Source organism: Sceloporus occidentalis, unplaced genomic scaffold (assembly GCF_023333645.1).
Source record: "Sceloporus occidentalis isolate IW3139 unplaced genomic scaffold, rSceOcc1.0.p SCAF_32, whole genome shotgun sequence".
NCBI classification, from domain to species: Eukaryota; Metazoa; Chordata; class Lepidosauria; order Squamata; family Phrynosomatidae; genus Sceloporus; species Sceloporus occidentalis.
Genome location: NW_028317012.1, coordinates 4,354,624 through 4,371,130, shown reverse-complemented (window position 1 = coordinate 4,371,130; position 16,507 = coordinate 4,354,624). Strand labels below are relative to the sequence as shown.

The 16,507-nt window shown below is 39.4% G+C and overlaps 1 protein-coding gene across 1 annotated transcript in view; it reads right to left on the bottom strand.

Annotated features, from left to right (window-relative positions):
- LOC149298568 (pyruvate carboxylase, mitochondrial) overlaps positions 1–16,507 on the bottom strand; it is a 159,642-nt gene that overhangs the window by 99,807 nt on the left and 43,328 nt on the right. Inside the window, exon 7 of the mRNA XM_089487272.1 lies at positions 15,094–15,212. Within this exon, the coding sequence (XP_089343398.1) occupies positions 15,094–15,212 (119 nt within the window). The remainder of the gene's footprint in view (positions 1–15,093; positions 15,213–16,507) is intronic.

Here is a 16,507-nt window from a genome sequence, read left to right as displayed (position 1 = left end):
CCAGATTCCCTTACATTACATATACACTTTAATACAATCTATTCAGAAATGTTCTGTTAAAATTGTTTATTGTGCTGTGTGTAGCAAACATCTTTTTGATTAGCTGTGAAAAAGATCAATGTTCTGCACAGCTGGTTCTACCTTCAAGAAGACAGCTGTGCGCAGAAGGCCTCAGTCAGTATCAAGCTATCAGGTCAGGGGATCAAGTCTTACTACAGACGGAAAATCAATTGCTTGACAGGACAGTGAGCAAAGACCTCAAATTATGTTATGCCCTAACTGTAGGCCAATAAACAAACTTTTATTCAAGGTATGGAAATCTCACAGGAACTGCTATATTGTAAGCTTAAAGGAAAATGAGAACACCAGAAGTTTGTTACATATGAAAATAGCATTGAAACCGTGTTCCTGTAATTCGTTGGCAAAATATCTGCAGAGGAGCACTTAGTAACATGATGCTGGAAGCTAACATATTGAAGTTGGTTGAGTTATATCATGAAAATTTGTCTAACTATAATTTAATTATTGGGTAGTGATTTAAAGAGACTTATGTTCGTGCACAGTTTATAGGAAACAAAAACAGGAGTATCAAACTTCCCAACTAGAGGTGCAACGTACAACCAAGTTCTGCATATCAAGCCTCGGCTGGCAATGTTAATCTCTTACTAGCAACTTTCCTCAATGACAAATCTTGGTAGGGATTGTCCTGCAGAACGGGGGTTATTGTGAGGCTCTGGGAATGGAAGGGATTACCCATCCAGATGATTTTCAGACATTCTCAGCCACGTATGGCTAGCCCTGCCCCCACAAACATTCCCTGAAGCGGAAAGTTCCCAGGTATGCCTGTCAGTCTATCTTAAAATATTAGAAAGTCTGTGTATAAAGAATTCGGGGTTATGGCCTAAGATACTTGGCTGAGTACACAATGCAGGATCAGCCCACCACATCTCGGTGGGACATAACATCGAAGGGGGCTAGACTGACTACCAGGAGATAAAGAGGCCTATCTATCCAGTAGAACAAAACAAGGACTTTTAAAATCCGAGGTTCTTACAGATTGCCTTGGTACTTTTAACTTCATATTGGAGCGCTAGGAGGAATTGTGGTACAATTTGTAATATTTGAGTATAAATAACAATAGTGAAGCGTCGATAGCCATTGTCAAACAAAATATAAGTCAGTGGTTACAGTAATAGTGTTGGGAATACACAGAAAGTATATATGAGACAGTGAATGTTTTGGGTTAAATGAGTAATCTAGAGGTCTAGATGGCATTAACCTTTTCACACCCAAACCCCACATAACTAGCTGGATAATTGCAAATCATGACAGGGATGTTTCTGTGGAAGGGGATATTTATAAAATTGAAAAAACAGCAGCACAGCATAAACACAAAACAAGGCAACATAAGGACACTGTATTCTTATAAAGAACGTCACATCCCAACGTTAAGGCTGAGAGTAATTATCCAAGGACAGCAGGTCAAGTGAGGCAAGGTAAGAGGACAAGTGATGCACAAAATGTAGGCACAAAAAACACTGCACACATACTGGAAATCCGATCTCTAAATACAAATGCTAATCAATTCAGAATGCATGAGGATCTTGTGGAACCCCTGATTGCAAGCCCAGTGCTTGAAGTCAAATTCTCGGCTGAATAGGCATGAAATCCCATAGACACAATCAAAAAAACGCTTCCTCTTTCACATGGTGTATCCCAAAGCTCAGTTCTATGACCTCTCCAGTTCATACTTTACGCTATCTTCCTTGGCAAACTCATTTGGTCATTGGGCTTTCTGTATCACCTGTATTCCAATGACACTCCAGTCTACCCCTCCTCCCCCGATCAAACTCCCTCTTAGTCATTGTGTCACTAACTGCCTTGTTTCTGCTTCTAACTAGAAGTATGGCCAATTCCTAAAATTCAGTCTCTACAAAACCGTTTCCCTCTCACCAATGCTAGCATTCCTTCAACAGCCTTTCTAAGTGCCAATGAGTGTCAATCACCCTTCCCCTCACACACAATGCCTTGGTGTCATCGACTCAGACTTCTCAGTCAGTTTCTGAAGACTGCCACCTACGGCTTACAAACATTGCCTGCATTTTCATCCAACATAAGATGCAATTAACAAGAGCATGAGCAAGAGCCTTAACTCTTCTGCCTACTACTGCAACTCTGTCACCCTTACCAATCTTTCCTCCCTCCTAATCCATCAATGCTTGTGCTAGACTTATGTTTCTTTCCCATTACTCTACTAACACACCCCTCTATGTTAATCTCTTCATGGTCTGTACATTTAAGGATTCACTAGAAAACTGCTGATGCTGGCTTTCAAACATTTTCGTTGCAGTTCCACTATCTACATCTCCTCATTTATCTCCAAGTGCCCACCTACTCAGTCCCTCTGCTCATCTGAAGAGCATCAACTATGCGATGACTTCTACCTGCCATGCCCATATACAAGACTTCTCTAGGGCCATCCTCATCCATTCCCTTCCCTGGTCTATCCATGCCTAACCTTGTTTCCAGTTTCCAGCTGGTTATTTGAATATTATGTTATTTGAATATTTATGTCCTGTTTACTCACTGTACAATGCTACAGAATATGATGGCGCTATATAAATCAATAAATATCGATTATTCTGCTGGGAGCCTGTGTCGCTTATCTACCAAGCTGTCAGGGAAGTAAACGTCCTTACATTACACATATATCTGACCTTCTAGGTTTAGACCACGAGCTTTTGTCGTTACTATTCTTCTTCGACATATACCATCTTAAATGCGCCTTATGTTGTCCATTTTCAATTTGCATGGTAAACGAATAAAAACTTTATTCTAGATTTGGATTGATAATTTAAAAACGTATGTCTGCAGGAAATGTGGTCTTTAAAAGTAACCTGTAGCCTCTTTATATTTTAGGAGAGCCAAAGTTTTAAATATATTGGGTCCTGACCCATGCTTTTCCCTACCTTAATGTACGCAGATAGAAGCTTCCCCATCGGTCTTCTTGCGTACCGCAATGGTTTAGGATATAATCCCAGAAGACAGTGGTTATGCTTCTTAAGAAGCATGGCTAAGTGCAAATAAGAGCTTTCTACCTCTCCTCCTCTATACCTACTTTGTTCATAGAGATAACTATATATTAAAGTAAATTAGAAGACCTATGCAATGCTGCAAACTGTAGAAAACCCCCTGGCATCTCCATCCAGGATTCTAATGCTTAGCAATGATGAAGAGAGGTCACACACAGCTCAAAGTTTGTAGTACACCCAAAAAGACAAATTTAGATCATATAACTACATTAAACAGATGCATAGGCCCCCACTTAACTAAGCCTGTGGGAGGGGCAGGATGCAGAAACCTCATCAAATTACCGTATTTGCTCGATTATAAGACGAGGTTTTTTTCCCCAGAGCAAATGCTCTGAAAAATACCCCTCGTCTTCTAATCGGGGTCGTCTTATAATCAGACCTCAAATAGAGGTCTGACTATGAGACTAAGATCCAGATCCCCCGCACCGCTGCAGGGGACCTGGATCCTTCTGTCTCCCCCCCACACACACACACACTTACCGGTGCTTCCAATTTCCTGCTGTATACCGGGGCAGTGGGTTGACGTCCACGCGATCCGCGTAGACAACTTATGCTGCAGCCGAAAAGGGAGGTGTGGCTAACAGCGGGGGTTGTCTGCGTCCATCGCGCAGACCCTCCCCGACTGTCAGAGATCAGAGTTCCCCGTTCCTCCTTCCGGCTGCAGCGCAAGTTGTCTACGCGGATTGCGTGGACGTCAGCCCGCTGCCCCGGTATACAGCAGGAAATTGGAAGCACCGGTAAGTGTGTGGGGTGGAGTGTTAAATTGGGGGGGTGGGGGAGGAGACAGAAGGAAGACTGCTGCCCCGGTATACAGCAGGAAATTGGAAGCCCCGGTAAAGTGTGTGTGTGGGGGGGGTGTTAAATGGGGGCATAGGGCATTTCTGGAGGCAGAGTGCTCTATGAAATGCCTTTTAACCCCCTGAACACCACTTTGCCTCCTGAAATGCCTTATACCTTCCTATATGCCACTCTGCCACATAATATGACTTTTAAGCCCCTAAACGCCAGAGTGGCATATAGGGGTATAAGGCATTTCTTGAGGCAGAGTGGCACATAGGGGGTTAAAAGGCATATCATGGGCCACAGTGGCATATAGAGGGTTAAAAGGCATATCATGGGCCACAGTGCCATATTGGAGTGGCAAGCCTGGGGGCAGATGTGCGTAACTGGGGGGCAGGTTGGAAAATACAAGGAAATTAAAACAAAAATATTTTTCTCAATCAGCTTTTATTAAAAAATGTAATAGTTTACATGAATTAACATTTACTGGTAAAACTTTTTTCCTATAGGGTCGTCTTATATTCAGGCTTTTTTTCCTAAATTAATATTCAGATTTTGGGGGGTCGTCTTATAATCAGGGTCGTCTTATAATCGAGCAAATACGGTATATCAGAATTCTGTATATTGCTTAGAAAATAAGTGTATTATAATTATACTTTTATCACTGCTAATATAGATGAGCCATTAAATCTTTGTATGGAGCCCCCAGATTTCTTGTCACCTCTGTGTCATTTCAAGGTACTAACAACTTATAGTCCTTTCATACATTTTAAACACATTACATCAGATCTCCGAAGGTGTAAATCACAGACCTGAATCTGTAAGTCTTGCTCTATTTTGAACAAAATAACAGCACATCAGCACTGTTAACACTGAGCGAACACACAAAATAATGCTGTACAATATTGATCTCACATTTTGAAAATTGACAGTTTTCCTGCAGTTAAGTAGGTCACTTTCATGGGAGCATTAAGCCGTAGTCATAGCTGGAATGAATCAGAGAAAACAGTCTTTTCTTATTCTAAAGCATTTCCAAATTCACAGCGACCTTGAAACCACCCAATCAAAAATAGAATTCACACTACAGAACAGTGCTCTTCTCCTCATGTTTTTTATTCATCTGAAAATCTGCTTTCATATATACTGCAGACAGTCTGTATCAATTTTAAATGAAACACACATTTATTATAAATACGTTTTGCCACAACGTGGATTTCAAATTGCTTTTGAAAGACGGAAGGTTAATCTGGCATGAATTTATATAAAAACACTGTTGTGGGCAAGTCCATAAGAGGAAATGCTAATGCAAGGTTATGACTGGGATTAGTAGCAGAAGAATTTTTATTAAATAAAGCTGAAAAGAAAAAAAAAATAGCTGAAGGCAAGTCCTAGAAGCAAAGAGTCCATGGTGCCGTTATAAATTAATAATTTATCAGACTCCACAATGTAACAGATTGGCTTAAAGTCAGAACAGAAACCAAAGGAAAATTGGCCAAAAGCTCCACTGTCGAGGCTAAACAAATGCAATGCAAACCATGAATATGAGTGTTCATCGGAACCTTCAAGATTTCTCAACCGCCTTTTCAAATGAAGCTTCTAGCACACATTCTACATCATGTTACTGGCAGACCATGGAATAGCCTGGGCAGTTCTCAAATATGTTGAAAGCATTTTTACTTAAAACACAGAGGGATAGTAACATTTCAAGACCATATGATTACCTGTAATATTTCTGTACTAATCATCCAAGCTGCCCAAGGAGTTGAGACCGAGTTTAGAATTCTTCAAAACTACCCTTAAAATGACAAGACTTATATTAGCCAAAGGGCTACTTATCCTAGTAAGAAATCCCTTTCCTGGCACTTGCCATAAAACTTTGCTATTCCTTTCTAAGAGTTTAGTCTTCAAACCTGGACAAATTTTCCACTAAAGATGATGTAGGAGCTGCCCAAATTACATTGTTGAATATTCTGGCAATAATATCTTCAAGACTATCTGGTTAATTGGTATGATCAGCACCGCTGTTTTTCTACAGCAATATAATTTTGCAGTAAGATTTATCACTTTAGACTTGGGAAATGAAAATTACTTCTCCTCGCCTACTCAAAAAATAAAACCACATAAAATTTAAATTATCTTAAGGCCATAGTAAAAGTGTGGTTCATTACACGGACCAATTCAAATTCAGGCAACATGTAAGCATTGCTATGGTTAGTATGAAGTGAAATAAACCTAAAAGTTTGAGTCCTGACCAAACTACCGTATTTGCTCGATAAGACGACCCCCCCAAAATCAAAATATTAATTAAGGAAAAAAACAAAAAAGCCTGAATATAAGACTACCCTATAGGAAAAACATTTTACTAGTAAATATTAATTTAAACTATTTTTTTCCTATTTAATAAAAGCTATGATTGAGAAAAATATATATTTTTTATTTCCTTTTATTTGCCAACCTGCCCCCCCAGTTATGCACATCTGCCCCCAGAAATGCCTTATACCCCCCTATTTTCCACTCTGCCCCTTGATGTGCCTTTTAACCCTCTATATGCCACTCTGCCTCCAGAAATGTCTTCTACCCTCCTATATGCCACTGTGCCCCATGATATGCCTTTTAACCCCCTATATGCCCCTCTGCCCCATGATATGCATTTCTGGAGGTATATATAACTGCTAACAGCAGTCACACTCCTATCAAGCCAAGGCAGCCAGTACATGCTGGAACCTGGGGATGATAGTAGTGTGATTACAGCCTCCCTATGCCATGCTACCACCACCACCCCCCTTACACATCCATGCTATCAGACACACACACACTCATTCACAAACATTTAAATACTCATTCATTCCATTAATCACACATACAAAGCCATCCCCCACCCCTTACCTGAACTGCAGATCTCTCACTCGCAGACTTCTGCAGGGGCCCGGCTGTGCGAGCAACTTCTCTGGCCCCGCCCCCAGAGGAAGGATGGGGGAGGTAGAGTTATGCGAGGACTGTGCTAGCTTCCTGTTCTCCTGCAGCTAGTAGGAGCGACGCTGCTCGCGACCAAACCCCGGTAAGCAGCCTGGCCCCAGCAGAATGAGGTCTGATTAGAAGACGACCTCGATTAGAAGACGAGGGGTATTTTTCAGAGCATTTGCTCTGGAAAAAACCTCGTCTTATAATCGAGCAAATCCGGTACAAGGGGATTCAATTATGCAGAACCGTGTCATCTCAGCAGCACTGGCTCCTTTCATCACTAACAGAGTCAACAGCTTCTTAAAAGTGCCAGTAAGCAGTATTTTTAAACACTTATTAAATTATGATGAGAATCATGAGATGCTTACACACCGCTACTCTGTTGCTTGCTTCTTAGCTTCTTTTCCAGAAACTCCTAAAGTGTACATTGACTAGAAAACATATTCCCGGTGCAATCAATCTTCCAGAAACAATAACTAAAGAAAAGACATCTTGATAACATGTAAAGTTTATATTAGGGGGTGTATCTCCCCTAAGACAGTCGTACTCCCAGTGTTCTATAGTATTTACATTACCGTCTAGGATTGATACAAGAGCCAACTAAACGTCTGAACAGTTCATTTTTAATGTTCAATCTTGAAGACACTTACATAAAATATAGGCTATAAATATCTCTATATATCTAAGGTCAAGATCAGATTCTTCAGCAGGCAACAAAAAATGCATGTCACTCTTAGGGGGTGTCACCGGTGGTAATGTGGATGGGGATTAAATGTTGGCTGTGCAGTCACCTTGCAGTTAAATACTTTAAGTTCATGAACAGCCTACAATTTATTTAAGAAAAATTACCACTATAGAAGTCACCAAGACTGGAGTTTAGGTTTCATTGCTTTATGTTAATTTAGCTGTTTGCAGGCAGCCCTGTTAAGAGGGGCATAAATAGTAGAGACCATTTTTGGTGAGAAGGTGAATGCCATCTTAAAAACAATTTACACTAAGAAAAAAAAAAAAAAAGTTAGATCACAATCTTCCCAGAAAGAATTAAGTTGTACTTAATTAACACTGGCAGCGTTCACTCCTATTTAAAAAAAAATAAAAAAAATTATATATATTTTTTATTTTTCTTCACGAGTTATTTTTATGCAGTCAACCAACGCAGGATCATTAAGAATCAAAGTAATGAGTTTTAGCTTCCCCAACCAAACTCAACAGATGTGAAGCGATATAAACCACGCTTCTCTCTCTTTTTTATTTTAATCTGGAAATGGAAGAGCTATTTCATTGTCGAGTCTTGCTGAGCAAAGAGACAATGTGTCCCTTATCCTTCTAATTAAGCAATAAAGCAGTGCAGATATATAAAAGATTTCTCCCTGGAGGGTATCAGCACCCTTTCATGGTTCAAAACACAACTCCATGATACTACTTTCCTTTAACGTTTCCCCAATATCTTCGGTGTCTAAAAATAAGCTACTTTAATAAGTTGAAGATTAATCATTTAGAATGTATTTTCCCCTATTTAAAGGTGTTACTTTACCATCTCTGCATTTAACACGTAAGTACACACGGCAACATCACTCCTGCTGCTGCAGAACGCCCAAGCCCTTCCAGAAATAAGTATTTAGTCATGTAAAAAAAGCTTCCCAATTTATATTCTGTCACATGAGACAAAAGCAGGCACTACTTGGTTGTCACCATAAAAAAAGGTTTGTTTCATTTTTATGCTGTTAAACCTTTAGAGGAATGTATTCAATTCAACAGCCTTTCATGGTTTAATATAATGCAGTTGCTTCTTCTAAGTGGAACAAGACCTTTAAGAGCTTCTTGGTAGGATGGACAGATCAATTGGTGCAACGCTACATCCATAGATTTTGGAAAAATGAGTTATCACTATGGTAATTTCAGACAGCAGAACAAAAACAGAAAGAAAAAAAAATGTCCAAGACAGGGCAATAGGACTCCAATTAATAGCAGCAGACGAGATGTTCTTGCTGGAGTCCTTTTTGCCTTAACAAGCTCAACAGCAGCCGCTTTGTCATACATGAAGCAGCTATGGATGACAGACACCGACACGAGAAAGGGCAGCAGCCCTCAGATCCAGCAGCTCAGAGACCTTTCCTGCCCCAGGGCTTTTTCTGCTGCAAGTGGTATCTCTTGGGATTCTCTTAACCCAAAACAGTCTAGCCAACAGTCTACAAGAGCCAACATTATAGTGGGGATACCAAGAATAAGCACCATAACCAATAACCACCACACTAATCACATGCAAAATATCAACCTCAGTTTATGGATTGATCCATAGGTAGAGGGTACATCAGTATGTACAAGACGTATAGATCCATTACCCAAAACCAAAGGATTCACATCCAAGCAGAATGTGTTATAGATTTTAATATTATTGTAAAAGAAAACATGCACTCCTTTCAATAGAGTAGCTCCAAAGCAGCAGATTGAATAACATTGAGGAAATATCTGTGTCTAAAAAGACGCACACTTATACTGGTACCTACACCCGTTACCCTACCTGTTAATACAGTCAGTTCCACAATGTGTATCCTTTATTGTGTTACACGGCACGCATCCATATATCAAAATCATGAGCCAAACTTAATACATTGCTTTCTGGCATTATTCTGCTAGACTTACGGCTTTTTAACTGGGAACCAGAAATTCAGAAGCTGTAATTTTAAGGATAGGAGTAAGCACTGTAGAAAGGGGGCTCTATTCTGTTTAGGAATGACTTGCCACTAAATTACATTGACTGCAGCAATTATATTTAATGCAACTGAAACTATTTATCTATAGAGCAGAGGATCAGATAATCTCTTTAACATGGACTGGATATCAAAATGCATCCACTCTAGTGATATTGGCATTTAATTCGCATATAACTGTCCCTAGTTAAAGGGGACACTCGTAGTAACAAGGTTAAAAAGGCTGGATGGTGCTTTTATACACTTCGTATCTGACATTAACATGATTCCATGTGATTCACCAACATTCAAGAAAGTTACTGAAAATTTAGCAAAAAGTGGTCACTTACTGAGCCGCTTCCATGTACAATTCTACAAGTTATGGACAGCGTTACGTGTTACATATCTTGCACACATAGAAGGGTTTTCCGCACCAGGGTTAACATTAATGTTTAAGGATATAGATCTGTGCAGCTGTCTGACTGCATGTGTCTGGGATGAGGAAGCCTGTTATAGTCTCAGCAATATTGTGCACAAGATAATAAAAACTTGTTTAATTAACAAAACAGCCTAACATCAGCCTGGAAATGAGAAGAGTAGCAGCTATATGGTTGTGGGGGTGGATTAATTAACTAGTTAAATGAGTCTTTTCCTCACTAGTTAAATGAGATTTCCATTTCTAAGGGTAGGTTGTATAACACCTGGTTGTACAGTGAGTGCAGCATGAGGCCACATACTGTCTACACAACCAAAAGAAAACAGGCAGCCAAAAGCAAAGCCAAGGCCCTCCGCCTTTTAGTAGGATACCATTTGTCGCTCTGCTGAAGTGGCCTGTGCCAACAATTCAATTCACACGGTAGGTTTATTTTCCAGAACATGAATCCCATAACGCTGTTCCAAGCTATCCTAGTCCATTAACACACACACGTCACACAAAGATAGAAGCCGCATTGGCAATAACTGACGATTATGGCAGGCAAGGCTGCTCAATGAAGTAATCTGCAAGAAACTATAACTAAATTTGGGGCTAGCAGCTCTTGTCATTAAAAATAAGTATACACCAAGTATCTTTATGTGGAACGCTATACTCTAAAGTTGATAGGCAAACTTTAAAGAGACTTTTGTAATTACAAAATCGTATAACGAAATACAGGCATGCGAACAAAAAAACACATTTATATTATATGCTGTTCTTATCTTCCCAAATAGTAATTACATATAGTAAGAACTGGAGAAAGTACAGAAGCTCTACCACAATTGCTTAATCACAATTTAGGATCGCATACAAAAGGAGTTTGTTTCCCAGCTGCCTTTGAGCTGAAATTTATTTCTAAAGAGTTTTGCTTTGTGTGTACATTATGTTTCTCTTAATTCTCTTCTTAATATGTATACTGTGATCACTCGATTAAAACCCAGCGACATTAAAATGGAAGTTATAGCAAAAGATAATCTTGACTTAAAGCAAATACTGTGTATCCAATCTAAGATGCGGTAAGAGGAGACAATCATATATTCCCGTGCCAAGGAGACAAACAGGCCATCTCGCAGTAAAAGGACGGACTCTTCTAGAGAACGGATCACTTTTCTAATAAGGCTTTTAAGTCATTGTGAGAACACAGCCAAGATGTCACCTGAAGGACTGCCACTAAATCACATGCGCCACCAACCACGCTAGTCGTACAGCCACATTGGGTCGTGTGGGTCGCTTAACAGCAGTGAAGTACCAATGAATACCACAAGCCTGAAGACCTCTTGAGGGAGTCACATCACAGTAATTGTTGGCATTCGTAAAAATATTAAATGTTTTATTAATATTAACATTAAAGTGACTGGCTACTTTGATACAGAAAAAAAAACAAAAAAACAAAAACATGCTTTTATCAATTACAAATGGCTTGAGCATAAAGGCCCATCTCTGTCACCAGCTATGGAAACACTTTCCTTGTGTTCTTTCTATAGTGGACAGGTCTTCTTTATAACATCTTCATTTAAGATATTACTATCCTTAATGGGGATTCAGAATAGTTACTTGCTATTAAAGTAACGTCATTTAAGCATGTAATTCAGAGGGCATGTCTATAAACCTAACACACCTTTGCTGAAGTATAAATATGCTAAGTTAAAACACGTTCTATAATATACTATGAAGAGCATTCCACCTTACAAAGATTTTTGCAAGCTGGAGACCTCATTCTGCATGTTCTTAATCAGCAACATCTTCTCAGCGCTAAAATAACTTCATAAAATGAGTCAATATTTCCAGTAACGTTCATAACACAAATGTCGCTCTACTGAATGAAACAATGTAGAAGGTTCTGGTGCACATTTTGCAACAGGGTCTCAGCAGTACGATATATGGGGATTGTTAACTAGTATCCTAAAACTGACCCTCCATGGGAGAACTGTGCCTGACCCATCAGGATTTCCCCTAGCCCCCACCAATCTGATGTTACATACAAAAGCATAACTTACATCCAGATGACAAGCGTGTGACAAATTGAGTTCAAGCTTTATGTGGTTTGGTCAAGGCTTCAACCTATTGAATATTGGAATCCAATATGAAACAGAAAAGATCTAGCATTATCCTGAAACCTCACCAAAAAAATAAATCACAGAAACAGAATAAAAAACTATTCACCTAGTCTGCCCATTTTTCAACAATGTAAGACTCAGTCCTTGGTCTTGTCTAAGATTCAGGATATATTATGTCTATCCCATGCATGTTTAAATTCCAGCACGGTATTAGCGTCTACCACTTCTGATGGAAGGCTATCACATTTGTCCCCCGCTCTCACAGTAAAGTAAAACTTCCTTACATCTAAATCTGACCCTCTAGTTCTGGATTATAACCTCTTGTTCTAACATTTCTCCTTCTTTGAAATAAACTTCCCTCTTAAATCCCTAATGTTAAATCCCATTAATTATTTAAATGCTCCTATCACACCCCTCTTTCAAGCCGAGATGCCTTATTCTTTCATGATAAATCTTACCCTGCAAACCCTTGACCGTTTTGGTGGAACTCTACACAATACTCTACAGATCTCTGGTCAGACGTCAGCTAAAGTGGCCGAACCATCTCCCTCTTGCGGCTACTAATGCCTCTCGCTATACAACCCAGCACCCTGCTTGCTTTCTCAAAGACTATCGCATTAGTCAGGTATAATGGCAAGTTCCACTCTTCTGTTTTTTTGCATTATTTTACATTCAGCATCATTAAACGGGAGGTGCTACACTGGACCATTCTCGTAATTGAGGTAAGTCACCTGCTTTTTGGCAAGTTCAGTATCTTTTGAATAATTTCATATCAAAGTTTCCACTTTCATAAGAAATAGATAACATCTATCAGTGTGCGCTAAGAAAGCACTTTGAGTCCCACTGGGAGAAAGAAGCTATATAAATCGTAGTTATGTTATTAGCTCAATGGAAAGCTGTAAATGAGTGGAGATGAAAACACTCTGCATTACGCAGGGCCTTCTCAGCTTCAGAAAAACATCCCGTGTTTAGTTCTTCTTAGTGCACAATGATAGAGGGGAAAACGATCCATCACATGCACTTGAATTTAGATGATATCCCACATTTAAGTGGTTTTTCCCTATGTCCATGTGCGGAAAGTACTTCCACCAATTTCAATAGGAGCAAATTCCTGCCACCAATAGGCTTCTTCAGTTCTCTCAGAGGTGGTGAGAAGTTGCAGCTCTACAAGTTCTTCCTAAGGCAAATTATATTTTTTTACTATTTAACTATGAACAATGCATTTTAAAAATACTTGAAATCATTTAGTCTAGGAGAGCTTGAAAAGATGATTTTAAGGTAACATTAAGGTACTTTTTATAATTTTTTTTGAACTATGCAAAGTATTTCCATACGAATTGTTCAGGAAGTGCCCTTTTAATACGGCGAGATGAAACTGTCATACCCACAACTCACCGTTTATTAAACTGTGTAGTTTAACGTCTCGTAAAAAGATGACAGATCCACTTTTTCTCACTTGACATATATAGAATAGGATTTAACTCACAAGAAGAACGTTAGCACAGATTGAAAGTAACAAAAGCGTAAGTCGTAGACACTAGTTCCATTATAATAAAACGTCTGATCCTCTGCATATGCCTTTTGTTATCTGCTTTGTGTTTAGTTGACAATGTATTGTCAACCTTGTTAGGTAGTTGGTTATATAAATAAGAATTTAAGTCTAGGTCTGAGAGAATATTGTTATAAGACTAGAGGATATCCATTGCCTGAAAACCAAGACAAATGTTAAATAGTTATTTGACTCGGATCTTTTCATTCAATCTGATCATTTTTTCCTATCACAGAAGAAAACTCCATTATTTATTTCATATCCTTCAGCGGTTGCATGTTTGTTGAAGCTTTTTGCTGAGGTTTTAAGAATATTCTTAACATCCAAAACACCATTCTCACAAAAATGAATTGAGTGTGAAAAATATGACCTTGTGCTTCTGTTAAGAACTGAAGTCATTTCAGTCTAGAGGAGTTTGGAAAGGTAGTTTTACAGAATGCTTTTCTCCAATTTGAACTGGGAACTTAGGATGGCTTATTATACGTTGAAAGAACTCAAGATCTGCAATGGTTTTGTCAAATATACTTATATATTGCAACACTGCAATTATTGTCCCGCGTGCTATTCAACATTTTAAAGAGGAATCATGTCCCTTTAAGCAGGGAATGCGGCCTCTTCACTTACATCGAAGGGGATAGCAATGGATTATCTTGAAATAATGGGGTATACCAACCAAAACAGGGGATTTCAAGTTGTGGAAAGTTAAGCATTCTATATTGGCAGAGCAAGGGGGCTACAGGGCTACAGGTGGGCCAGAATTAATCTTTGGCACCAAGAAGTTTTTCATCAAAGTTAATGCCGCTAAAGGTTTTCACTGGGGGACTGGGTGTTGCACACATATCTAATACACCATGCTTTGCTTCTTCTCTTAGGTTGTATTGATTGGTTGTACCCATCACCTTCTCTGTGAATTGATTCTGTTAAATGGGGAAGCCTGTAACATATCACAATATGTACTAATAGATTGAGATGTAAAATGCTGTCAATTTATCCATCTGTGCACAAATACATATGGCTCTCAAACATGTACTATATGCCCGAGAATTAGTGGATTATATTTTTAGTCCCTAAATACATTTTCATCCTACTAACAAAATGGATATAGCTGTACTGATTTAAAAGAAGATGGATCCTACTGTCGAAGGTGATTTACTGGGCCAACACAGTAGAAGATGGATGTTCACATAAGCTTTTAAAACCTCTGAGAACATAAGACTTGATCCTAACTGGAAAACTTTGTACAAACAACCTTGAACAGAGACTCTGATCACTATTTAGTAATGAGAAATGAAATATATATTAGGTCCTAACTGGGGTATTTCTTGTCCAAAGTGTTAATTTTAGAGCAACCTGAAAAACATTTTTGGTTTTGATGGAGTGGTTCTGCTCATAGTTTTGAATTTGGAATTTGCACAAGAAATGTCCTCGTTTTAACTTGCTCGCTCTAGCTCTGTCACAATGCCCCATAAAGTCCCACGTTAAGACTCACTCAGTTATCTCCTCTGTTACAGTGTGCTCCACTTGCAGCCTGGAGTTGACCTCTATAAAGTAATGCTTGCCATGTTTGTCCACCAGAAATTCTACTGTACCAGCATTTTCATAGCCAACCTAAAGGAAAAAGAAATGCTTGGATTAAAACTATGACAATACAATGAATTTAATACATGTGATTTCCTGTTTTTGTAAGTGGAAACTCAAAATTGCTTCCTATGTGATGTGTCAAAGGATAGGGCTTCACATGGAGCCTTTAAGAAGTATATAATGGTTGCTGATGACTAGGTTCATGTTTTCGTTTTCAGAATTAAACTCTATATAGGATCAAGCCTAATATAAGGATGCATCTGGTAATTACAGAAAACCCTAATGGACATCCCAATTATATGACTTACATACTATATTTTTTGCACTGTGCACAATTGTTACAGCGCAGTATTGATGTATTCACATATGTCAAGACATGCCCTGCAGGACAGCCATTAAATTCTCCCACATAAAGACAAGGAACTCCCCTCAACAAAGTATACGCTAGTAGTAGACACCTCCACACTTTGTTTTATGCCAAAATGACAGACTCGCATTTCAATAGTATACCATATCACTGTATTAATGGACCTCTTCTCTTCTGACCACTAAACCAGTTAGAACAGCATGGGATCAGTAACTGCTAAGGAGGAGCCGAGAATGCGTTATGGGCAGGGCCGGCCTGACAATGGAGCCGAGTGGGGCAACCGCTCCAGGCGGCACTTTTGAAGGGGCGGCACTTTGCCTTACCAAGTTTTCGCTTACCAAGCTGTCAGTACCCGCTCGGCGCCCCTCTCTCTCTCCCCTCTGCGGCGAGTCTCCCTGTTCAGTCTCAGTGCTGGCTTGTAATGCTGAGTGCCGGAAGATTTCCGAACAGGGAGACTCGCCGCAGGACTGATGAAAGGTAAGTACAAGGGGGGGGGGGGCGGCAGGGACGGACGGAGAGGAATGGTAGATAAGGGGGGGCATTTTAAAATTCGCCCCAGGCGGCATTTTGCCTTGGGCCGGCCCGGGTTATGGGACACGATGAGTTAAGCAGTTTAGAAGGAAAATATGGAAACATTCCATAAATTCACCTATAGAATATAGAATGTTAGGGTAAGAGCAATAATTTTTCTAGTTGAACATAAACATAAAGAAGCTATTTTAATGCATAGACGGCAAACCTATCGTTATATAGCCGTTTCCGTCAGCACAACCTTTAAAATGCTTTGGCTTGGAAATCGCATCTGACATCGTATCCATGACCCTTAGGGCCATATTAATCAAGGCAAAACTAGGGCAATGCAACTACTCCATTTTTATCACAGTACAAACCTCATAGAAATCAATGATATGTTTTTCTTTGGCACACAGGGAGCAATCACTTTGCTCCAGAATTG